The sequence below is a fragment of the Barbus barbus genome (genome assembly GCF_936440315.1).
Source record: "Barbus barbus genome assembly, chromosome: 24".
Taxonomy (NCBI): domain Eukaryota; kingdom Metazoa; phylum Chordata; class Actinopteri; order Cypriniformes; family Cyprinidae; genus Barbus; species Barbus barbus.
This window is the reverse complement of record NC_136752.1, coordinates 12,638,935-12,664,986: the sequence shown is the minus strand read 5'-3', so window position 1 is coordinate 12,664,986 and position 26,052 is coordinate 12,638,935. Positions and strand designations below refer to the sequence as shown.

Here is a 26,052-nt window from a genome sequence, read left to right as displayed (position 1 = left end):
AAGAATGTTTGCAACCAAACAGTTGCCGATAGCCATTAGCTTCCATAGTAGGCTATGGAAAAAAATACTATAGTATGGAATACAGTGGTGAGTAAATAATGGCAGAATTTTCATTTTTGGGTAACTTAAGGCCCAAAAAATGAAAATTCTGTCATTAATTACTCACCCTCATGTTGTTCCAAACTCGTAAGTCTTTTCGTTCATCTGATTAAGTTGATTATGTTCTGGGGTACTTTCCAAAATGGCAAAGACGGTAACTCGGGTAGAAGAATTGTTGAATAAATTATGTTATTATTGTTTTCTTTGCACACAAAAAGTATTCTCATAGCTTCGTAAAATTACGGTTGATAGCACATGGACTATTTTACCAATGTCCTTGCTACATTTCTGGACCCGGGAACATTGCAGTTGCATTGCTGTTTATGGAGGGTCAGAGAGCTCTCAGATTTGATAAAAAATATCTTAATTGGTGTTCTGAATATGAACTAAGGTCTTACGTGTAATTAACAATAGAAGTTTCATTTTTTTGGTGAACTAACCCTTTAACAGTTTTAATAGGAGAAAGAACTACAATCATTACGAATGACACTGATAATGATGGATAATATAAAACTTGATTTAACGAGGTTGATATATAGCCTATAAAACATATTTTCAATAAACCATACCATCCATTAGCAACCTCATAGCTCACAGTACATCTTAGAGGTTTATCAATTCCCCCTATAAAAATGAATGGGATTTTACTTTTGCAACTTTTGCACTCTATGGGGCACAATGTTATTTTGGACCCCATTGACATTCATGTATGGAACTAATAGTTTTGTATTCCACAGAAGTAAGATCTATAGAATTGATTGTAATGAACTGGAACTCAAATAAATTCAAATACCCCCAATAAATGTCATTTTTAACAATAAAGAGGAAAGTTTATATAGGCAAACACTGAATATGAACTTGGCATCATTGTGTGGAAGTTAAAAAAAAGTTTTTAAGGCCTTACTTAACCTCAGATTGTTTACTGCAGTCGCTGTTCAGCAAACATGCTGAAGATTCTAACAGATTTTAAAGAGATCCGACAGTTGAGTTAATCTGAAAAGTTTTAGGAGGGTTGAGATGAAAGACAAGGGGGCTGAATCCCCCCTAAAACTGCCCTAGCAATGCCTGTGGCTGGAAAACATCAACTGCTCAGAGCTGCTGATGCTGCTGGGCTAGAATAACTACTGCTCATGTCAACACAGTATTCAACTAAAAGCGCCTTTGGCTAGTACTTGACATCTACCCACAAGTAATCAGTGATGTGTCAAGGCTGGATCCTACATACATTAACTTGATGAATCAACAGAGCACAGATGTAGAAATAACTGCCTTTAATGCTAAGTGATACTGTGCTGCATTCATTCCCATTCCCAGACAGATTATTAATATTTTAAGACTAATACTCAAACATCAAAAGAGCAGTAGATTTTTAACAGAATACAGTGATATTCAACAGATTTGAACCACCAAAGAAAGGCCTTGGGAAGGTAACAGATACATGTGATGGGTAAAATAACGACCGTCTGAACATATATACAAACAGTAATTTCATTCAAATTATGACGTACATATAGTGTAACTACAAATAAATGTCTAAGGCAAAGAAAGCTACATTTACAGCAGCTCCAACGAACACTAGTAAATAAGCAGCAGCAATGTGAATAACAGAGAATTAATGCAAGCGGTAAAGAATATGTGCAAATCTGGAAAGAGTGTTAAAAAGAAACCCCAATTAGTGGTGTGTGAGCATGAAAGCATACTGAGATCTACTGTACACAGCGTAGAGTTTGAAATCTACACTGGCGAAGAGCCATTACGCACTGTAGTTCATTTATATATTATCTGAAATCCATTTTCACTTAATGTGTGCTGATATTATACATCAAATTAACATCCTGAAGCTATGTTCTTTTGATGGAAGGAATGAAAGACTTTGGTCCAAAGCAAATAAATACATAAATGAATGCCAATTTATAATTTAGCAGGCATAGGTGACTTCTAATGGTATCATGGTGTTATTGGAGATCATTTACAACTCAATCACAGCAGCTGACTACCACTAGAGTTTGGCACGTGAGCTAGTTCAGTTAAGACACTCTCTCAGGCCTCGGCTCCACCTAGGGGAGTGGAGGTCAGCAGGTGGGCGGCTCTAGTGTGGATGATAGGCAGACCTAACTGGTGGAGTCTCCCGTTCACTCCTGTCCATAATGAAGACATTCACAGTGATTGGCTGGATTGGTGCCAACCATCGCCTTCATTAGTTTTCCGTCCCTGTTGCGGCCTCTTGGCTGTCTTCTGTGGGCTTGTCAACTGAAATACAAACACAATATAATCAAACATTTCATAAATTAGATTTCCTTAAATGCATTGTATCTGATGCTACAAGACTGACATCACACTATGTAAGCAATCTGAATTTCAAAATGGTTTAAACTGCATTTGAAATTAAATAATAAAATGTACAACATTTTTTTATGGACTCTACCATTGAAAAATTTCAGGTCAATAAGATCTTTGAAAGAAATTAATACATTTAGTCAGCACAGATACATTACACTGATCAAAATGACAGTAAAGGCAGTAAAAATTCTGTTTCAAATAAATGCTGTTCTTTAGAGCTTTCTATTTATCACAGAATCCTGAAAAATGTAGCACGGTTTCCACAAAAATAATAAGCAGCACCACTGTCTTTAACATTGATAAGAAGTGTTTCTTGAGCATCAAATCAGCATATTAGATTGATTTCTGAAGGATCATGTGATGCTCAAATTCAGCATTGCCATGATAGAAATCATTTACATTTTAAGATATATTATAACAGAAAGGAGTTATTTTATATTGTACTAATATTTAATTTTTTTATTGTATTTTTGAAAAAAAAATGCAGCCTTGCTGAGCATAAGAGACTTCTTTCACGTAAAATCACGTAAAAAAAATTAACTGTACACTGCATCTTGCATCGGTTACCATAAAGAACTATTTCCACCTGATTTATCCCCCTTATAAATAGTTTTGTTTTTAAGTATTAAGGTGGATTCAGTGATGTTAAATAATACTTTTGACTTGAATAAAACCAGTTAATTTAGATGTTAACATTTTTAGGTTACCATTTTTTCAGTGTTGTGCATAAATTAATTTAAAGTTTTAAGTATCGCATATAGTATGACAAAGTTTTGTGTCATTTAAAATAAAATAAATCTAAATCTATTAAAATAAAAAGTAAAGTCATGATGTTTCAAGACAGTAAGCCAGTGTTTTGAGAATAAAGATATAACGTCACAAGTAGTAGCTATAGTAAAATTTATTGCTATAAATTTTGAGAAAAAATAAATAAATGATCAGATTAAAGAGAATAACGGTAAACTTAAATGGGACATTCTTATAATGGTTAACATGAGCTTACTTGCAGCCTGGGCCTGTTTGTCTCTAGAGTCGTCTGTAGGGCTCAGATCATCAGGAGGCCAGCGCAGTTCCCCGCTCTCCACCTCCCCGCTCTCAGTGGGTTCAACCACGATGGATGGCAAGCGTTTGGAAAGCTTTGGGAACCGTTCATGGGAGTCTGGGAAGATCTGTAACACAGAGGCCACAAGAGGCCACAGTACATGACCGTTCAGTGTGCTAAAATGTATCTTAAAGTCTGAAAGTTCTCAAAATGCCCTGACAGCTTTCAAGAAGCAGCATGATTTGACCTTTACTTCCTCCATTAAAGATCTAAGGACCTCATTAAACCATACTTTTGGAAGCAGTAGTTTTAATTTTAGCATTTTACCTCACAGAACGTCGTTTGATTTGTGCTTAACACAAAAAAGGAAAGAAAAATGTAATATTTCATGATACATTCATGATATGTTTTATCTATGCTTAGAAATATTTACTGGAAAACAAAACAAAAATGCCAATCAAAAAGAGTTTTTAAGGCAGGCTTTTATTAGGTCAATCTGTTTTAACCTTGGAAGCATTCAGCACTAAAGCCTACTTGAAACTTTTAGCGCATACCCCTTATAAGCAATCAGAGCGAACAATTATTATTATTATTAGTTTTTTTTTTTGTGGGCAATCACTTATGAGTAAATATATGTTTACAAATGCTCCCCTCCAGCGGTTCCATCAAAAACTCCTTGATGGGTTTTTATTAATGATGTGTTTGGCATTCACCTCACGTCTTGTGTGAGTCCTAATGCCTTGTTTAGAGTTCATGAGAGCAGGATGTGACTCACGTTGTGTATGATTATTTCTCCACAATTGCACTGAAGTGTGAACAAGAGCGTCTTGAGTGTGTGTCCGTGTGTTTGCAACATGTGGGCTATCAAGTGAGACATGAATTTTCTAAAAGCATCTGTACCAACAACAGTAGAAAAGGGTGTGCATTGCATGTTGGTTTACAAGCACAGAAAGAGCTTACATGACAGAGTGAATTACAGATTCAGACAGGGTTCATTCAGCCAGCATATAATGGCACTGCTCATCCTGTGGTAAAGAAAGGGTAATGATGATCGTTCTCTGAAAAGATTGTGACCTTTCGAGTCTCTCTTGAGTGTCTGAGCGGAATCTGAATTCATCCAGCAGGCTGTATGAACGAGCAGGCATCTGATTGGCTTTTCGTAGCGATGTGAGCAAAATGTAAGGGACTCCAATCAGGCTGAAATTACAGAGGAAAAGCTCCAAATAGATCCACGGAGACCCATCGCAGTCATCCATCAGGTAACCAGAAAAACACTCAGCATATATGTGTGTGACTTTCACTTAAAACTTAGAATGTAGCGCATATTCAGTGTTAGGGGTAACGCATTGCAAGTAACGCAAGTTAGTAATCAGATTAATTTTTTTGCAAGTAACTAGTAAAGTAATGCATTGCTTTTAAATTTACAAGAAAATATATGAATTACTTTTTCAAATATGTAACACAGTTACTTTGTTTTCCCATTTATTCACTGACAGCTCTTCTGTCTCTGTGTTGAGACTTGAGAGATATCAGGAGTGAGGTGCAGAGGCACTTCCTTCAGGCTGAGGCTTAATAATTTCACTTTTGGTGTGAAAAGGCCTTTACAGTTGCCAGAAATATAACTTTTGGGTTTTTTATTATTAAAAATAAATAAGCAAGCCCAGACCAGGTGACAAAATTTAACATAAAAGTAATGTAATGTATTACTTTCCATAAAAAGTAACTAAGGAACACGATTAGTAACTTTTTTATGGAGTAACGCAATATTGTAACACATTACTTTTACAAGTAATATTCCCCAACACTGTCTGTATTACATTCATACTGCACTCATTCATTGTGTTTTTTTCCCCGAGGCTAGCACATTTTTAAAAATGTTTTAAATGGGAGCGTTGTTTTGATGCTGAGTAGGGGTGGGAGAAAAATAAACGATTCTCCGATGCATCGTGATTCTCTCTTCAACGATTCTGAATCGATTCTGAGCTTGCTGTACTTAAATAATGATTAAATGAAAATGTATTGTAGCTACTTAAAAGTGAAATAAAAACTAAGTTACTGTACTTAAATGTTAAGTACGATACATTTTCATTTCATCTTTAAGTACAGTTTTTTAACATTTAAGTACAGTACAGTTTTCATAATTAAGTTTTTTATTTACCTGGAAGTAAGCACAGTGCATTGTTAATGTTCAAACTGTGTATTTACAATGTTTTAAGAGTCTGGCAATAATAAATATTCTTATTAGGAATAAAACTGACTTATTTTTTTAAAACTGTGCATAGTGCTACTGCACTTTAATGTTGGTCATAATGGTGGTACTTGGAAAGCCAAATATTTTCTGAGCTGGTACTTGGTATAAAAAGTTTGAGAACCACTGTTCTAGAACATACAGTTTATTGGTTGCAAAGTAATTAAATAAAAATTTTCAAAAATCATTTAAAATAAGTCAAACCAATAGTTCATGTCCAAGCATTCCCGTTGTCTTTCTATTTTAGCAAATAGCAATTTCATGTATTCAGAGGATCACTATCTGTATTAAATCCCTGTATTTGTAGTCAAAATGACCAGCTACTGTATATATATATTATCTTTTACATGTTTTTGTGTTTCATTAGCCTTGTTCCTCTTGAATAAATCACTGATATGAATTTCAAGAGAGCATCCAGCCAGATGACCGAGAAAAGCACAACCCACCTGAAAAGAGATGTTCTCCTCCTCAGACGTGCCGCTCACACTGTAGTCTCCCACCGCAGAGTCACAGCTGTTCATCACCTCCGTCATGCTGCCCAGTGACACCTACAATAAGTCAGGAGGAAGTGCATTTACACTCTAATAGTCACAGCGTCGCTCGGTCCACTCATTTGCCTATGAATGTGGGAGAGACTGATTCAGATGAGCCACCTGCAATAACCACAGCTGGGTTATTTTCTCATCTATGAAAAGATCCTGCCAAAACCATCCAGCCAATCCATGCACATGCACCTACCATGATTTTATGCAGAGCAAGTCTATACATAGTTTGTTATTCAAATCAGCTCTTCTACCATTTTCGAAGGAAATTACTTTCACACTCATCAGCTAAAATCAAGAGCGAGGATACATTCAGTGGGTCGCAATAATATCAAGGCTGTTCTCCAATTCATTCTAAATGCAAAACTCATCTAGGAGATGAAAATTGAATGGTGCTGAGCATCCAGTTGTGTGAAGTATATGAAGTTATTAAAATTTGTTCCCATATTAAAAACTCAGATAAACAGCTTTTCTGTTTTTGTTTAAAGAACCAATAAATAAGGTAAACCAAACAAATGTCACTTTTCAAATCTTACACTGTAACAACATAATATCTTATACATAATATCAATTTTAAATATAACTTTTGTTTGGTGTAACCTAAAGTAATCAAGTTTGTTCAGACATATTAAATGATATCTCTGACTTCAGTAAAATCGGTTACTGAAGATGTAAGCACATAAAGTACATTTTGAAGTTATCTGACAAAACATTTTTATAGTATAACAAATTGAATCTGTTTGGTAGAGCAGCATTCCAGACAGTGTTATTTACTAATACTAGTATGTATTCATTTTATGAATGAGCTTTTATTATTTTTATTTTCATATTTTTATGCTTTAATTCTAAATTTAGTTTAAATTTGAGAAATTTTGTTGTGTCCTTATGCCATTTTTATTTGTTATTTATAAAAATGTTTAAAAATTTATAAAATATTTATTATTTTAGCTTCAATTAATTTTTTTTATTTCAGTTTTAGTACGTCATTTTAAACTATTTATTTATTTATCTAAGCTTTATTTAATAGTTTTAGTTTAGTTTAGTTTTTTTAACAATGACACTTTATGGACAGACTGGGGATTTTTCATCGACTCTTTCTGCAGGTTACATTAGTATGCCAGTAGATGGTGACCAGTCACTGTATTTATGAGTAATTTATCATTCACTCAAATGATTTGTTCAGAAACACTGATTCATTCAGGAATGAAACAACTAGCTGTATTCATGAACAGTGTTGTGCAAGTTACTTCCAAACTGTAATACATTACAGATTACTTGTTACTGTTATTTAAACGTAATGCCTTACCTTACAATATTACTGTCTCAGAATTGTAATGCATTACATGACTCCTGTACTACTTATGAGTTACTTTCACCAAAATATCTACAGAAGTAGAACTTAACATTCTAAAATGACAAAATGTACTAGAGCCCTGCCCTAATGGCAAAGTGTTTATATTTCGTTCCGGCTTTTTATTAAGTTAATTTAGAAAAAACGTTTGGTGCATTTTTTGTTCATTAAATACGTTTTTTGTTTCTTAAAGTAATGACCAAGTGGCCAGCAGCAGACCGGCAGGCTGATCATAGCTTATGCTTGATAAATTTAGCCTTCTCAAATCATCACGACTTGCCTAAATCTATAGATATACTAAAACAGTTCAAGCATATAACAATATTTAAATGTTAAACCTAGATAAATGTGCGCTGCATCCAGTAGTTTGTGCAGAGAGTAGCTAAAGCGCAGGACATGGAGGCGCCAGCGCAATCAATTGGATTTTTTTTTTCAATGGAGACAACTTACGCCATAATTTTTGCTCATAAAGGTAAGAGTAATACATCATTCGTAACTGTAAAGGGTCTACTTTTATTTGTGTGCACACAATATCAACAAAACATCGTGCTTTTATCTTGAACAGAAGCGATTCACGAAAAGGAACCGAAAGACAGGGAATACATGCCTCAAAGACATGATAAATATATCTATAGAAAGCTTTAAATTACTACTTAACGAAATAAATAAAAACGAAAACTATTTAATATTATCGTTATCCCTGAAGATGCACTTCTCTCTAAAGGCGCGTCTAACAAGGAGATGGCAAATCCTTACTATTTCCCGCGGACACATTCATGATAATTACTTTTGCTGGGGCTTTTGCTTTATTGGTGTATTTGAAGCAGAACTCTTCAGCTGTGCTGATGGCTCGCTGCTGCTGCCGGACTCTAAACACCGTCGAGCCTTGAACTGTTTTAGTATATCAATAGATTTTATTTTAGGCAAGTCGTGATGATTTGAGAAGGCTCACTGTCTGCCGCTGGCCGCTTGGTCGTTACTTTAAAAAACAAAAACGTAGGACTTATTACTATATTTAACGAACAAAAATGCTCCAAACGTTTCTCTAAATTAACTTAATAAAAAAACGAAACGAAATATAATCATTTTGCCATTACATACAAAACTGAACTATTTTAATAGCCGAAACAGTGGTATAAACTGTTTTGGGAGAAGGGGAAAAAAAGACGGGCTCGGGTCGGTAATTCTGATAAGCTGTTGGACGTGGGCCGGGCTAGGGCCTGAGCGTCTCGGGCCAGTGGGCCTAAATTTGAGGCCCGTGCAGGGCTCTAGTCTCTGGCTGCCAGCCAGCGAAGTTGAGCGAACGCAGATTTTAATTTAGCAGCTGATGATGTGCCTCACTGAATGATCTAATCACACTGGTGTGATCGTTTATTAAATATAAAAAATATTATTCGGCTATTTTCTTTTTGTGTGTGTCTTTTGGATGCTGCATTCAAAATCCACTTGCCTCAAAAATCTGAGGGGGCACAGTTGAAACCGCGTTCTGGGAGTAGTGGTATTTCGACTGGGCCCCCCTCTGGTTCAGTGCCCTGGGCAGGTGCCCAGTAGGCCCGTGTGTTAATCCGTCCCTGCGTCGAGCCGCTCTTGACAGTCGCGGCAGCACGGACTCATGTTGTTTCCACCAGCGCGGCTAAAATATAAAAGATAAGGAGAAGCCTAAAACAGGCCCGAGGACCGGCCCGTATCTGAACTATGACGTGAATACTGGCCCGAAGCCCGGGCCTAGGGACATAAAAAAGTCGGAGCCCGACTTTAAATTTAAAAACATAAAATAAATTTAAAAATGGGGGCTAAAAGTGTGTTGTAACGCAAGCGTTACTGAACATGTAGCCTACCGAGTAAAATATTACTGAAAATTGATTACTAATGCCTTACACTACTGCGTTACATCAAAAAGTAATACGTTACTGTAATGCATTACTTTTGTAACGTGTTACTCCCAACACTGTTCATGAAGGAGTCAGTGAATTATTCACTCAAATAATTTGTTCATAAAAACTTTCATTAAGGAGCAAAAAAAAAATCAGTGTGTCTTGCTCAAAGAAGCTTTGTTTGAAAAAAAAATTAACTGGCGAAGCGAAAATAGCTAAAGTGACTGTCAATATTGCGTCTAAGGGGATGTTTAAATGGCAACAGCATTTTAGGGGCCTAAAAATGCAAACTTTTGAAAATGGGTTTTAAAGGGATCATATGATGCGATTTCAAGTTTTCCTTTCTATATGGAGTGTTACAAGCTGTTCATGCATAGATATGATCCCAAAAGTTGCAAAGACTAAAGTCTCAAACCCAAAGAGATATTTATAAAGTTTATAAAAGTTAAGACTTGTCCACGCCCTCCTAAAACGGCTCATTTAAACATGGCCCCGCATCTACGTCACTGTGTGGGACGATTTGCATAACACTGCCCAAATGTATACGCAAAGAAAGAGGGTGTGATTTTTATTCTCGCTGTAGTATTGGTGCTGCCGCCGGCACCATGTCCTGGAGATGCTGTGTTTCGTTGTGAAAGCGAAACTACTTTGTTTGGGCTTCCAAAAGAGGACAGAACTACTTTTACGGAGAACTGTTTCCTGAACCTGGGAGAGTAGCCTACAATGGCAGCTGTGCACAAAGGCTGTTTCTATAAAGTGGGGCAATTCCAACTTTGAAAGGACAGTCTGGCTCTTCTGACTCACAGCCTGTAAGTATGTTTTGATATTTAAAGAATTTGCCACTGACTATTCAAACGAGAGTTTTGAGCAGTGTAGAGTAGTGCTTGTCATTTCTCCGATCACAAATGCAGACATGGTAATGTTTACAGTAAAAAGACAGTATAAGTCATAATAATCAGTAATTATGTCCCCACTGGATGCAACAAATGCCTCGTTTATAATGGGTTTTATTGTTTTGGTCTCGTCGCGCCGGGACACGGTATCACAGTATGGTAAGGAGGCGTAACATTTCCGTCTCATGCTTGAGGTATTCTGCCAATCACACACTGGATAGCTGGCCAATCAGAGCACAACTCGTTTCTCAGAACGATGAGCTTTGTAAAAATCGACGAGTTTCAGAAAGGCGAGGAGCAACAATAATGTACAGTATGTATAGGTTTGTGAACAGGTGCATAGTGTTTCTTCATCAACTACTAGCCTGGCATGCATAATACAGCACTTTAAGTAGTTTTCACAGATCCGTGTGAAAGGGGAACGTTTTGACAGCATTGTTGACTGCACACTAAACTTTTCAAAAACACAACTGAAAAAAGATTTTAGTACATTGTTGTCATGTAAATGTACCCTAAAATGTAAGATATTGAGTATGAACTTTATTGAGCAGTATTATGCCAACACTCTCACTCATGTGATACTGCTTAAATAATACACAGGATAGACTGGATACATTTACATGAAGCTTACATGAGTACGGTTGGCTTGCATAATCTATCTACCGCATGATCTGTCTAATGTGACGTGGAGCAGCTGGTGGTCCTGAAGGCTGATTCCTCAGCCCTCCGCGTGCCACATATGCACACCGTCCTGTGTGAATGACGAAGGCTGGGTGACTAACATGGCCCTTTACCGTGAAAACGTGTATTAGCACACATGGTATTTGTTTGATAAAGAATCAGATTTTGGTATTTAGTTGTAGCATTATTATTAAATACTGCAAAAAAGATGCTTACAATGCTGCTCGTTCACAACATTGCACATTCACACAACAAACCTGCTTTTTTAATCTGATGACATGCATACTATCACCTGATCATTTGCATGGATAAAAGTAGTATCCAGGCTTAGCTGATCTGATATAAGGCTGTGAAGAGACCACAATGATGCTTCTTATGCTTTGATGTAATGAGATACAGCAAAGCTCTAAAGGTGACATGAAATGAGAGAGTCATTCACTACAGATCAGCCATTTTAAAGATATTTTTGTTTTATCTGAGAAACCAAAGGTCTCGGTAGAGAGGATATTATACTGTCATTATCATTGTAGTTTACCCTTGATTCCATTTGGGAACTGGGTGGCTCAACTGAATCAAAGGACGAGGGATACAGCGGAAAAACTGGGGGGGTTGAGCAGATGAAAGAAAGTAGAAATAAGCAGTACTATAAAAGAAAAGGATTAAAGGACGGTGAAAATGAAACAATGAAGAAATAAACCATTAGGACCGAAGAACGACGCCTATACGCCTGATAAAACAGACTCACAAGCTACAGTCTTACACACTGCCATCAAAGATCACAGCAGTTCAAAGTCAGACCATATAAAATCAACCCCAAATAAATAAATATTTTTTTTTACTAAAAGCCCCATTCAGATTAATTAGCAGCACACAGATGCTGGATGACAGACAGATAAAGAAACTAAGCTGTTTATGTTCTCTGCCTTTAATGCTGGTTGAAAATGGACTGATTATTCATGCTCGCTATTATGTTGATGGTGACCAGCACAAACGCAGCTCACTCCCCAGACCCTTGTTAGCATACAGGCTTTTTCACTGGTGAAAGTGAGCGACAAAGACAAAAGGGGCTTGAGTGAGGGATCAAAGGGCTGTGCGTGTGCTTGGTGCCATTTAGAGTGAGACAAAGCGCAGTGGAAGACCGGCTTTGTAGGCGGCCACACAAGGACTTCATATGCTCATCAAAATATTTTCAGACGGGCAACACTGAAAAACAGTGCAGGTGTTATTGTTGGACATTGCACTTTTGAGTATCTGTAGTTTTAAAGAAAACCCATGCTCAGTAAACTCCTGGGGGAGTGCATGGATGTTAGTTACAAATGCTATTTTCTACTTTTCTACCATTTAAAGGTGTCTCGCTGTGCATGGCTCTGTGTTTCTGTGAAAAATAGAGATGGTATCTGAATAATTTAATATGACTGGGTGCAACGACAGACCTCACCCCCTTCCTGGTCACATGGAAAATCTTACTCAAATCTAGGCAAATGACCGATACTGAACTGACTGGAGCTACAGTCAGCTTGGAACATTAGCAAAACTCTCTTAACCAAATGGTACCATCACAAACCACGTGCAAAACACACTTCAAAACATGCTATCTTTATAATAATTGACTATTGAGAACAATACAACAGCAAAAGCCGGAGATCGATTGCAAAACAAGTCATTTTATGTAACAAAAACACATGTGAAATTGGAAAAATAGATCAATGAATAAAGCACTGAAAAGACAGTGCTAGAATACTGCCAATAGAAATGATCAAACGTTAAAAAGACATTATATATCTGCTTATCTGCCCCTGAGAATTGCATAATGTAGCTATTAAATGAGTTTTACAAGGCTTCAAGTTGACTTTTTCACCTAAAAATGTAACATCTGACTAAATGTACTGACCCTGAAGTTATTCCAAACCCATATGGCTTTATTTCTTCTGTGGAACACCAAAGGAGACCCTCAGTCACCATTCAGTTTTATTGCACCTTTTTCCATACATTGAAAGTGAACGGTGAGACTAAGACTTATATTCGTTTTGTGTTTTAAATTAGCATAAATACTGCTAATTTACTATCTTAATGCAACTAGTTTCCTGAAAGAGTGTTGTTATGCACAAATTAGGCTATATCAAGGCCAGAGTCTCTTTTAATAATATTATTTATTTTTTATTTATTTATTTAGTCATTTAGCAGACGCTTTTATCCAAAGCGACTTACAAATGAGGACATAAGAAGAAATCAAAACCAACAAAAGAGCGACAACGTGCAAGTGCTATTACAAGTCTCAGTTAGCCTAACGCAGTACAGATAAATATTATTATTATTAATTTTTATTTATTTATTTTTAATAAAAAGACAGATAGTATTACATAATATTAAAAATATTAATAGCACCATTAAAGTGTATTTTATTATTTTTATTTTTATTACCTTTTCTATGAATCCAATTCCTCCGCCAGAATATAGTCCCTCGTGTAACAGAAAGTTATTATGCAACAAAATAACGATCCACGATCGGTGCTGCGCAGTGATATCCTGCACAGGTATTGACCAATCAGCATCCAGACCGGAACTATTCGTTGTTGTTATATCACTTTTTCCAACAAATAATTAGATTGGCCTACCTGAAAGGTGTCAGGTAAAAAAGATTATGTTACTGATTTCAGGGATACTCCTGTAACTTGTAGCCTAATCACTGCCAGGTTACATTTCAGAAACAAAATTACGTAGCACGGGAGAAAGAATGAGTTTAGAAAGGCGTGAGGGTGAGTAAATGACAGAACTATTCCTTTATTAATATAAAAATGATGGTAATGCATACTAATGGTAATGGTAACAGAAATAGGAATAGTAGGCTATCCTACTCTTGATAGTTATTTTAATTAGCGCACATCATTTGTCACAGCATATAGGGTTGAAATGAGTTACATGCATTAAAAAGCTGAGTAATCCTGAATTTCCGTTTCGTTCTCTAAATTCTTGCCTTAGTGCCAGAAACTTGCAGGCTAATTTACATGCGATAAACCTATTCGAACTTACTTAATCAGTCGCACAATGCAATGCATCTTTCTCAAGAGCATGAAACTAAATGCACTAAATGCTGGTGGTTTATCTTTTGAGTGTGCCTCAGGCAGTTTGAGTTCAAGCTCAAGCGCGCATTGTGCACGGTATTTGTACAGCTGGTGTGTAAAGTGCCCATACCTGTAGCCTTCCGAAGTGTTGGCACTCCGCGTAAAGCCCGTGACTGCTGCTCTTTCCAGTGGATGTGCGTCCTATAGACTCAAGTCAGATTCTCCCAGACTGAAGCGCTGCTACTGTTACCTCAGATAGCGACTGTAATTTCATGCGCACTCACCCGAGTCACAAGAGCACGACTGTGTGTGAGTGTGTGTGTGTGAGAGAGAGAGAGAGAGAGAGAGAGAGAGAGTGAGAGACATCTCTGGCATCCTCACGATGGTTTTAAGATGCAGATAGTTTAGTGTAGTTTACTATTATTGTACATTTTCCATAATTCAGATAGTAGATACCCCAGCTAAAATATGAATTGATGTATAGGGATCATAATATGAGATTGTGAAATGTTGAATGTTCTCTAACAATCTGTCCATGTCCAACAATCTCTTTGAAAGTAAATGGTCACCTATTCACATAGGCCTATAACCTCTCCAATTCAAGAATGATTTATTCTCAACCATGCATTTTTAATAAAAAAAATGGAACTTGTTAATATAGTATATTGATCTTGTTACCAGGGGTGTAAACTACAATATTAAAATAAAGCCTACTATAAATATGCCAACATTAACTGATTCTATGAACAAAATTATTAACAAAAATTGTAAGGGCCATAGATCAAGTAAAAGATTATTTTTTATAGAATACACTTTAGTATATTTTTTATTGACATAATATTATAAATCAAATATTTGTAGCCTACTTTTATTTTTAATTAAATGGCATTTCTCCTCACAATTTTATATTAGTCACTACAACAGTGACCCAAAAGCAATGCTTCACTGAAATTGGACAAACATGACTTAGTTTATAAACTATTTTATTCAGAAATCTAGCATCTATAAAATTAAGTGTTGATGAATTTAATGTTGTAACAGTTTCAGGGTGATATAATCATTGTGATATAATCACAACATTATGATTTAATAGGTTGCTTTACAAATTTTGTGCATCGAAAAGGAGTCTTGTGTCTTGAAAAATCTTTCCTCTCTTGAATACAGTTCAAGATTCAAGATTCAAGATTGATTATTTTAACAGCTCTATTTTTGTAGCGTTTGAGGTAGATGTCCTGCAGAGAGGGGATGTCCTGCAGTCAAACTTATGTTCATGAAATCTGTAATTCTTCCAAATAAAAGAAAAGAAAAAGGAAACATTTTCTGCTAGGACATTATCTGGTAATTCTACAGACTTTTCCAGTAACCTTAAAACACAATGCAATGTAAAATTCAAAATACATGTAAAACACCTGTAAAAAAAAATAAATACCTGTAAAAAAGAAAGTTTTTGTGGATTTTTTTTACAGTGTTGTATTATGTTGACTGACTACTGTCTGCATAATTGTTCCCTGTTATTATTTATCACGTGAAACTGTATTTACAAGTTATGGAGAATGACATATAGTAAATAAGTAGTTAAAAAAAGATAAGAATTGATTTAACTGATCTTAATCACAGCTGCCAAGCCATTAAACAATGCAAATCCAATACATACCCATGCTGTCTTATCATAAATGAGATTTTGTCTTGTCTTCTCTTCTCAGAAATTAATCTATATGACTATTCATGATTGTAGTTTCAATGAGTTGAACATAAACAGTCAAATACTATGTATAATTGTCACCATAATGATTAATAGTTATAACCAGACAATAATAATACATTTTGAAATAAAAAAGAAAGTCTTATGAGCAGGAAATAACTATCAGTTATGTGGGAATTGACTGTGAGAGATGCATTGTCTGGGGTATTTAAAGTAGTTTGCAAGTGATTGTGTTAGTGATATAAAAAGTCTTGACCTGTGGAGTTCACACACTCTCTTAACTATTAGGCTGGTATCTTACGCTGACATTTCTGTGTCAAATTACATCGAGTGAAGGAACGCACAGCGTGATGGAAAACAGGGCGAGAAGTCGAATGCCAGAGGTGCATTTTCTCACCTTCCTATTGGCTCAACCCTGATTCTGATGATGATGTCACTGCAAGTAATGGGTGAAAGGATACGCTGTCATTCATATAGAGATCATCTCACAACCGGATCCAGCAAAACCTAGACCTCAGTGTCTTGGCAGGCAGATTTTTCCAGTGGCTCTGTAACTTGACAAGGAAAGGTATCCATTTTGACACATATACCTCTGTGCATGTTAATTTTTAAACACAGAGTCAGTGTCAGTTCAGTGCAATGATCTTATACTGTGGCAAAGATAAGAAAGTATTTGTATTTTTTTTTAGTGATCACCAAAAATTTTGAACTCTAATTCTGACGGCACCCATTCACTGCAGAGGATCCATTGGTGAGCAAGTGATGTAATGCCAAAATTCTCCAAATCTGTTGTTCAGATGAAGAAACAAACTCATCATAGCCTGAGGGTGAATATATTTTCAGTAAATCTTCATTTTTGGGTGAACTATTTCTTTAATACTGCGATTAACAACAAACAAATGTTGACCTAAGATTTGACATCCAGAAATTTTTATCTTTCTGCTTCAAAATCGTGCTTTAGCTCACTAAAATATATGGCACTTGTTTGATATTTTGTTATACAAGACACAAGACATTCCTACAGTTTTAAGTATTCAGATACTTTGGCCACTGTATGTTCTGACATTTATTTTTCATTAAAAATACTAGACCAGTTTCTTTAGTCTCACATCAAAGGCAAACTGAAATGCAATTTCCACAGAGAGTTCAAGAGGTTCAGGCCCAGGACCGAGAAACCGACTTGCAGACTTTGCCGACTAGCAGAGTAATTGAGATGTAGAGCTCCTCCTCTCCTCTTCTTACCTCTTCACTTTATACGACTGCTGTGTCTCTTTGAATGAAGAGCTCTGAACTCTGCATGTGTGGAGGAGTGTAATAGACTGACCTTTCAGTGATTTTGCCATCTTGTATAAATTCACTTCAGGGCTGTTTTCTGACATTCTCTATTCATTCAACCAATTAGCACTTCATGCATCTGCCTACTCTCCCTCAGCTTTGTGGGAGCCTCAGATTGAAAGCTTCTCTGAGGAAAATAAGAAATTAACTGAAATTTCTTTCAATATCCAGATGTCCTCTGGCTGAAGAGGAATCTCTAACATCAGGCCGTAATGTTAAATTTGATTTAAGTATAAATAAAAATCTTACCGATAGTGTGCTGAGTGGCTTTTCAACATTGGAATAATTATCCACTCTATATCATCTTCATATAGCACTACATACATTATACCAGTCAAACGTCTGAAAGCACTTTACTGTATTTTGTGTGGTGTTAATATTCTTTTGATCAAAAGACTGGAAACTAATTTCAAGCATTTAAGCTTATGCTTGAATTTATAAAGATCAATTGTGCCATATGAATTTCAAAAAAATTGAATGCTAGTGTATGTTGAATGCATGGCATGTCAAGGAAGGAAGATTGTACCAGTAATCTTTTCAGTGAATCCTCACTCATGCAGTGTTTGCAATACACTGTTAAAGGGGAAAAGTGATGGTAAACATCTTTACTAAAGCATTAAATCAGCTCATGACTTTAAAAGCAGTTTCTAACTTTTATGTGCATTAATGTTTCCCAGATAGACTCAGCCAGTGGGCAATCCCACAACATGAATGAATGAATCCGTCACGCTGCTTGTGCAGCAGCAGATGCGAAGACCTGGTGCTCCCTCTGCTGCACAATGCATGTAACAAAGATAAAAATGAATGTATGCATGTCTTATGTCAAATGCAAAATGACAGAGTTTAATGTGATTTTCTAAACATGAACTTGAACCTTTTTATATAACCCCTAGACCTCCAGATCCAGAGTTCCAGTGTGACACAAAAACAACTGCAACTTACTTCGGCTGTCTGATGGTTTTATATATTAGAAGGGCTTTCTTCTGCGAATCCTTATCGCTTGGCAACAGAAGCTGTTAGGCTTGAGGGTGATTGGAGGAGAGGGACGCAAGGTAAAGCGTGACATTCAGGAACCAGTGAATGAGTCCATTCCCCCCACCTTCCATCAGTCAGAACGGATTGAGAGAATGGAGGAGACCAGACCAGAAAAGGGAAAAACGCAGTGTTCAAATAAACTCTACAGGGTATGCTTTTCTCCTAGCTCATGTGTCCCCAAAAACACCCCAGGGCACCAAAATGTAGGTAAAAGGCAGAAATTACTGTTGAGGCGGTAAAAATAATCCGTCCTGACACTTACAAGCTCCCACAGAGATTTGAAGCCCTCTGCTTATAAAATATTGAACAGCTTCTAACACAATTCTGTCTAACACAAAGCCGTCTGCAATTCATCTCAGAGAAAAAAAGCTCAATAGGAGGTGCAAATAGGCCACGACTTTAGGGGAACTCGTGGCCTAATGGTTAGAGAGTCGGACTCGTAATCCAAAGGTTGCGGGTTCGAGTCTCGGGCCGGCAGGGATTGTAGGTGGGGGAGTGAATAACCAACACTCTCTCCACCCTCAATACCACGACTGAGGTGCCCTTGAGCAAGGCACTGAACCCCCAACTGCTCCCCGGGCGCCGCAGCATAAATGGCTGCCCACTGCTCCGGGTGTGTGTTCACGGTGTGTGTGTGTGCACGATGGATGGGTTAAATGCAGAGCACGAATTCCGAGTATGGGTCACCATACTTGGCAGTATGTCACTTCACTTCACTTCGCAAAGAAAGACTGCAGGGAATGATAACATGTCTACTTGTTCTCACCAGCAGAGGTCAATGTTTTCAAAGCATTCACATGTGATCGATCTGCAGCAGCTGGGTTTGAATGGATATATGAATGTTATTTGCATAAACCAATCAACCACTTTTTGTATCATTTGAGGCCAGTTGACTTTTACAGTGCTTTGTTTTTGGAATGATGAATTTTGCCATATATTTCTATGAGAGGACACCATCAAACTGATGTTTAACTGATTCTATTTGGATATTTGAATAAGTACTTTACAAATAAAGTGTGAGTGTCTAAGTGCATGTTTTTAAAAAGGTATTTTTTCACACTTCAGATTATCATTATTAGATTATCATTATAATACAAAACATATAGCAAAGTATCACATAGCACATAAAAATTGCCATTTTCTCAAGGATTGTAACCTGTACATCGGAAACCTGTACTGTGGGTGAAAAAAAACACACTTGAACTTCAGAAGTCAGGCATCTAAAAAAAATATCTCAGAAAGACCTAATTGTGAATATATTTCCAAATGCAATCAAATTTGCAGATTTGTGGAAATAATAAAGTAGTGAAATTATCTTGAATTTTTAAAAATTATAAATATGATATATATATATATATATATATATATATATATATATATATAATATGATTTTATATACAATTGCACACACACACACATATATATAATTATATAATCAAATTATATTGCAAATATAATCAATGATAAAAAAGTTGTGAAAATATTGAAATATTAAGTAATTCAATATAATACAACAGAATATTAAACTATTATATAATATTAATCATATTAAACATTATTAATAATATAATATTATTATCATTTGAAATCTCCTAGTGTTACATTAAAAAGAAAAAGAAAAACAACAACTGAAAAACATAAATTGACCTGCAATTACAATACAACAGAAAACTACACAAGAACAGCAGTTACATTTGTGGAACAATAAAATATAACAAAATATTAAATATTTCAATATGTCACAATGTTAAACTATTATATAATATAAATCGTGTTATATTAAATATTATTAATAATACATACATACAAACATATATATATATATATTATACCAAATAACAATTAAACAGGTGTGTCTGTATATCCTGCCATGAAATTTAATATTATCATCGGAAAACAATTATTATTATTTGTTTTACAAAATTGCTATTATTATTACTAAAGTTTGTAATCTCTCACTTTTGTTGCTTAACTGAGTTTTTCAGTCTGGTGAGTGAGAGACTCCTGATGAGGTCAGTGCTAGCTGCCTCCCGGTGTCAATCAAACAATGGCGTCATATATCCCCAGCACTTCCGGTGCGGGTGGGCGGGGCACCGCTATCCCGGTCTGGATTCTTCACTCGGGAGCGCGAGACGAGCTGAACGCGAATGCAGCCATATTCGGCTTCACCGAGAAGCACACCGGCAGCGCAGGCTTACACGCAAGGATTCGCCTACTTAGAAAAAGCACCCAGTCCCGGTTTTCGGAGGGCGTATTTATGTAGGTTAAAGGCGCGTGTAGTTCTTCATTAGGGAGTTTATTATTGAAGATTTCCACTTGAGCGGAATGAGCGTCCAGTCATCCTGAGATTCGACGGGAGAAAAAGCCCGACACATCCCGCAAAGTGGAAAGTACAGATTTGTCCGGATTAAGGCAAATGGAGCCGACAGGGCCTCGGGAGTGAGGAGGGGGTGGAGACGCTGGAAGCCAGCGGACAACAACGGGGTTAGGCGCATTAGGTCTTCGTTTATCTGAACACAATGTTGGGCACATTTTGCTAGCTGGCTAGCTGGATGGCTGGCTAGCAGTTGGAGTCTGGGACTTCCGAGCTCCACACATATCAGCCAGATAAATACTATTTGTACATATTTATAACGCTAATCCCCGTTAAATTAATTCGACAAGAGTTGTTTTATCCTTTCTGGCTCTGGGAGTGGTAGCCAGGCCGCTAAATTGGTAGAAAATGTCTGCGAAGGTGCGCCTGAAGAAGTTGGAGCAGTTGCTGCTGGATGGCCATCAGAAAAACGACAAGTCATTGAGTGTGGAGACACTGCTGGATATTCTCATATGTTTATACAACGAGTGCAGCAGCTCGCCCTTAAAACGGGAAAAACACGTGACGGAGTTTTTGGAATGGGGTAAGTTGATGTATTTGAGTGTACTGACTGCATTAGGGAATATAAATCAGTGCGTGTCCCTTTAAGACCTGTTTATCCGTTATTACATTTGCCTTAATCGCCCAGCTGACTTCAGGCTATTGTCAAAATTGCTTGCTCTTGGGATTCCTGGCCTCGTTGTTTGGACAATACTTCTTGACATGTAGCTGTTCCACCTTTAATATTTATTTATACGTGTTTATGCATAGTATTGGCGAAATGGTGTAAAGTAGATACTGCTATTGAAGTTGCTGCTCTAACTTTTTAGACATATATATATATATATATATATATATATATATATATATATATATATATATATATATATATATTGTACCCAAAAAGTAAGATTAAATTCTGATCGCTTGTAATGTAGACTAGTAATGACTGCTTACATACCATGCATATATACATATCAGTTGTTACTCTATATCTTCAAAAAATATGTATTAATCAGATGATATGTAAATGCTGTTTCATTAACAAAAGTCTGTGGTATAATATTGAGGCAGAACATGACATAAGGATAATCAAGTAAACCTAAATTGCTTCAGTCCAGTAAATCTTCATCTTAAAATGTATTTGTGTCAATATAGGCTGTTCTTATGCTTACTTCATAAAAATTCTTAAAGGATTCACAGCAGAAAGACGTGAAGCACATCCTGAAGGTGGATGCTTTTACTATTATACTAACAAGTTTTGCTCATGTTGAAGATATAGAGACCTTAGAAATTCCTCAAGTATGACACAGTAGGCTTTATAGGGTTAATCAGATATTACTGGTAAATGTCAAACAAGTTGGACTTTGTTTTCAAGGGCAGTGTAAATGTTTCCCTTTATAAAGTCTGGGGACGTTGATTCCTGTTGATGTTCTTGCATTTATGGTACATTAGCTGTTGGTATTGCCATTACCATTTGCATGAGGGTGATGCTCATTAATTAGTCTGACAGGATTGTCTTTCAGTCATTGTGATCTTTAAGAGTCTGTTGCTTTCTAGTAGAGTTCAGTTTAAAATGTAAACAGGACTGCAGTAGGTGGGATGCCCCTTTTGGGCTCTTCCTGGTCCTGTTGATTAAGGTTGGCCTTCACAGTGAGTGGATTCTCTGTTCTGGGTGTTGGGTTGACGTCAGTAATGAGATTACACCCCAGCGTGCCTGTTCATCTAAAGACCTCCACTGTCCTCGTGCCACCTCACATCCCATCACTGTGAGTGAGCCATAGTATGACCCAATTTCCAGGAGTCTTAAACTCCTCTGTTCTTGTCTTACTATAACACTGGTAGGCCACTCGCTTTCTTATGGCGCCCTTGATTGTGGAGGTTAATGATTTACGTGGCGGATGTTATGCTGGCGCCGGTTAAACACCAGCAGTGCACTAACGTCATTGTAAAGTGCAGTATTGGCAGAGTGGTAGCTCTCAATACGTGCTTTCCATTTAATAAAGTGCTGCTCAAGTGAAGATCTTAGCATAGCCACTTTTAAATGTGGAATTGCTGTAAAATTGACAGTTTATCTTTTCCAGTAAATGCACCATATCTGCCGTTCGCTCATGGTTTTCTGTCTTTTAACTTTTATCGGCTTTGTATTTCTGCTGCTGACATGTCAACTCCAAACTGGTGTTAAATCTCTGTGATGTTTGCTAGAAGTGAATGATAAACTGCCTTGGTGGAAATATGGTAAGATAAGAGAAGCTTTAGCTGTAGTCTGTTGACTGAATTCTTCATCCGCTGATAGAGAGAAGCTTTGTTTCAGCATCTGTCTAATTTGATGGCATTTAGATAATCACATTTTTTGACTTCCACTGCAATCATAGAGTAATTGCATCAGCTCCTTCAAAACTTTCAGATTGACTGAAATACTCTGACTTCAGACTGCTTGTTTAAGAGTGTCCTGACCTTATATGTGCTTGAACGCATCATTTTATGGCTGCTTACAGAATTTGTAATTTGTAGCATGAATACAGAACCTTTCTTTCGGTGTTATTAGTGATGAGACAATATTTGGCCATTTTGAGAATATTGGCTGTTAAAGACACCATGAAATCAGAATATTGCGGTGTTTATTATAAATGATTCATTCATGCACATCACTATTTTTTCTCATGTATGCAGTTAGCAAACAACAACCATACAATCAATTTCCGCTGGATTAAATAAAGTCCTGCACTACTTTTGTTTTCTCGTTCAAGAAGTTGTTTCATTCAGAAATAGTTACAATTGGAAAGAAAAGATGACAGTTTGAGCTTTATGCCAGCTTGAAGTCATGGCACACCTAACCAACAAACAAGAATTAAGAGGCATCGGAAGCTGATTATGAATATGAATATTATTCATAAGTTTCTTTATTCCAGATAGCCATGTTGTTATGAAAGTATACACTTATTGGAATGCTCAATATCTGCACTTGTTTGCTAAGCTGATCAGCCAGTCAGAGTGATCTGTCTCACTGAATGGCCAACACCAAATGGCCAAAAAGCTGCCAGTGGGCCAACTAGTGCCAACAATGCGAAATACACCACAAAAACTGAACTCGCATCAGGGCCGACAGCTTTCTTGGGTAGTGCGCCAACATAAAGCGTCATTGCACTTTGGGCGTCCCAAGTTTGTATCCTGGCTGGTGGACCTTTCTCCCTCTCTCTCTCTCTCTCTCTCTCTCTCTCTCTCTCTCTTCCCCACTTTGCTTCCTGTCTGTCAAATGTCCTATTATAATAAAGGCAAAAAACACCAAAAAGAAATCTTAAAAAACCCTGAACTGACAGACTCAACGACATCCTGACATTCGACAATGGCTGACCATTCGTTTGGTATGTCATAGCCTTAAAAATTCCAATTGATCTGTAAATGTTCAGTTTTTAAACAATTTATTGGTCACACATTATTTTAAGGTGATGTTATTGCAGTGCTATTACACAAATAAGGATGGAGTTATATTAATCAACAACATCGGCCACGCTCCTTTATAGTTGTATCTGCCACTGAAAAACTCATATCGGTGGACTACTAGTCACAACTTGTTAAGTGAGCTGATTGATCGTCATTTTAACAATGGATGCTGTTAATACATGACCTTTAAATTAAGAAAGGTATTAAATGTACAGAAAAGTCTAAAAAGTCAGAAAAGTATTCCAAAGGTTTCAGAGGCATAAAACACGCTTTTGATTTTTTTTTTTCCAGAATAAGTAACATGCTTAACTTTTGCCATTCACAAAAAAATTTGTGTTCGAGATCCCTACGGGATCCGCACCTCATTATCGCTGACAGACATATTGACCGCACCTCACATTCTGCTATTGACCGGATCTGTTAGTTCACAGTCCATCTAGTCTCACAGGGGCACCTTTCCAAGAAAGGACGAGCTCTGACTGGAGAAATTCCTCCTCAGTGTTGCACAAGAAATCCTAATGAAGCTGAATTAGTGTACATGAATCCATTTTGTTATGTGTAAGAGCCTGACAGGAAGTCAAGCTTGGCTAGTTCTTGAATTTATTGCATGCTCCTAATAACTGAGTTTATAATATTGCTCTCTTGCAGAAGTATGAGTAGACCACTTATTAATCTTTGCAATGTCTTTCTCCATTGCTCGATTCCTGTGCATGTGAGCTCTCAAACACAGCGTAACGCTATGAGCTGGCTTGCCAAGGTCATTGGTGACAGAGAGAGCGGTATGCAGGTGTTTATGCCTGACTTCCTCCTTGACAGCAGACTGAAGACTAATTAAAGGAGAGGATTAAACAGAATAAACACATTGGCTAGTATTTACCCTCCTTGGCAGGTTTTAGCATGAACTGTCAATGTTGTTGCAGTTGCTAGATGCACAGAATTGCACTGCTCCATCTCCCACAGTGTTGCTAGCATGCAATTTGAGATCGTGTATTATATTTGCCTGCTTTGTTACAAATGAATGGCATATATGCTTGAGGCACATAAAACAGTGTTTATTTGGGCCAAATTTGGAATAGCACAATTTTGAAGTTTAATTTTCTCACCTTAAACAAAACATTCTTAGTTGTTTTTTTTATGCATTTGTCAGATGCTTTTATCTAAAGTAGGGATGCAGGGCTCTACAGTGCGACCAATTCAGTCTGTGTGCGAATATGAAAAAATATTTAGGAGCACCAGTGTGACTGACCCGATCAGCATATTTGTGTTTGCGCTGAGTGAGCTTTAAAGGTTTCTAACGTACTTACGTGTTTTTGCAGCGTTGAGTAATGCATCCCAATTATCCAATTATAACAAAAAAAGTGTAGAGCGTAAATAAGAGATTCATTGTGCAGTGTAAGGAGCTTCGTCGATTATAATGGAGTTTTGTGAGTTCGTGATGAACTAAGATGAGTGACAGCTTATTATTAAGGGAGTTTGCAAATGGGATATTGATTTAATACAACAGTTCTTTAAACAACAAGTTAATATTAAGTGACTTATATTGTCTGACTACAACACTATTGCCTTATTTTGCTCTGTATAATTACAAAATAGAGTTCTATATAACTCTATATAGTTATATAGAAACGAAAATAGTTTCAAACAAAATCCCTTCCAAGCCGCTGCACATCTCCATTCAGACACAGCGGTGTTTAGTTTATGAATGAACTGCGTTTAAATGAATCTAGTGAGTTAATGATTAAATTACCCATTCATAAAGACAGTCATGTGCTTCATTCCTGAATGAATCAGCTGTTCGAACGAATCAATTAAATGAATGATTCAGTGATCAAATCAGTGACATACCGCCACCTACTGGCAGTTTTAGTTAAATTTTTAATGTGTCTTTTCTGTTATTTAAATCATTTAATATTTCTACATTCGAAATTGTATATTTAAAACATTAAATGCATGAATTTATGAATTTAATTGCACTTATGCAACCTCTGAGCCTCATTGAACATCTGAAAATACACCTACAAGCCACTTGTGTGTTCTTCTGTGCCACCTCT

At 36.7% G+C, this 26,052-nt stretch overlaps 2 protein-coding genes across 2 annotated transcripts in view; one reads left to right on the top strand and one right to left on the bottom strand.

Moving 5' to 3' along the window:
- Nucleotides 1–912: 912 nt before the first annotated feature.
- Nucleotides 913–14,458, bottom strand: LOC306843682 (protein LBH-like). The gene is made up of 4 exons (XM_079375298.1): nucleotides 14,263–14,458; nucleotides 6,176–6,277; nucleotides 3,443–3,608; nucleotides 913–2,349 (listed from the first exon to the last, which is right to left on the bottom strand). Exons 2-4 carry the CDS (start codon nucleotides 6,260–6,262, stop codon nucleotides 2,297–2,299), a joined length of 306 nt encoding a protein of 101 aa, XP_079231424.1. The 5' UTR covers nucleotides 6,263–6,277; nucleotides 14,263–14,458; the 3' UTR covers nucleotides 913–2,296.
- A 5,829-nt stretch (nucleotides 14,459–20,287) lies between these two features.
- LOC306843988 (serine/threonine-protein kinase MRCK beta-like) overlaps nucleotides 20,288–26,052 on the top strand; it is a 70,821-nt gene continuing 65,056 nt past the window's right edge. The window contains exon 1 of the mRNA XM_079375770.1: nucleotides 20,288–21,101. Within this exon, the coding sequence (XP_079231896.1) occupies nucleotides 20,927–21,101 (175 nt within the window). The 5' untranslated portion in view covers nucleotides 20,288–20,926. The remainder of the gene's footprint in view (nucleotides 21,102–26,052) is intronic.

Bases quoted from the DNA above. Each gene is read 5' to 3' on its own strand.
- LOC306843682 (XM_079375298.1), bottom strand. From the start codon at position 6,262: ATGACGGAGGTGATGAACAGCTGTGACTCTGCGGTGGGAGACTACAGT. The intron at 3,609-6,175 runs GTGGGTTGTGCT...TCTGTGTTACAG, and splicing joins AGGAGAACATCTCTTTTCAG to ATCTTCCCAGACTCCCATGA. The intron at 2,350-3,442 runs GTAAGCTCATGT...TTTGTATTTCAG, and splicing joins CAAACAGGCCCAGGCTGCAA to TTGACAAGCCCACAGAAGAC.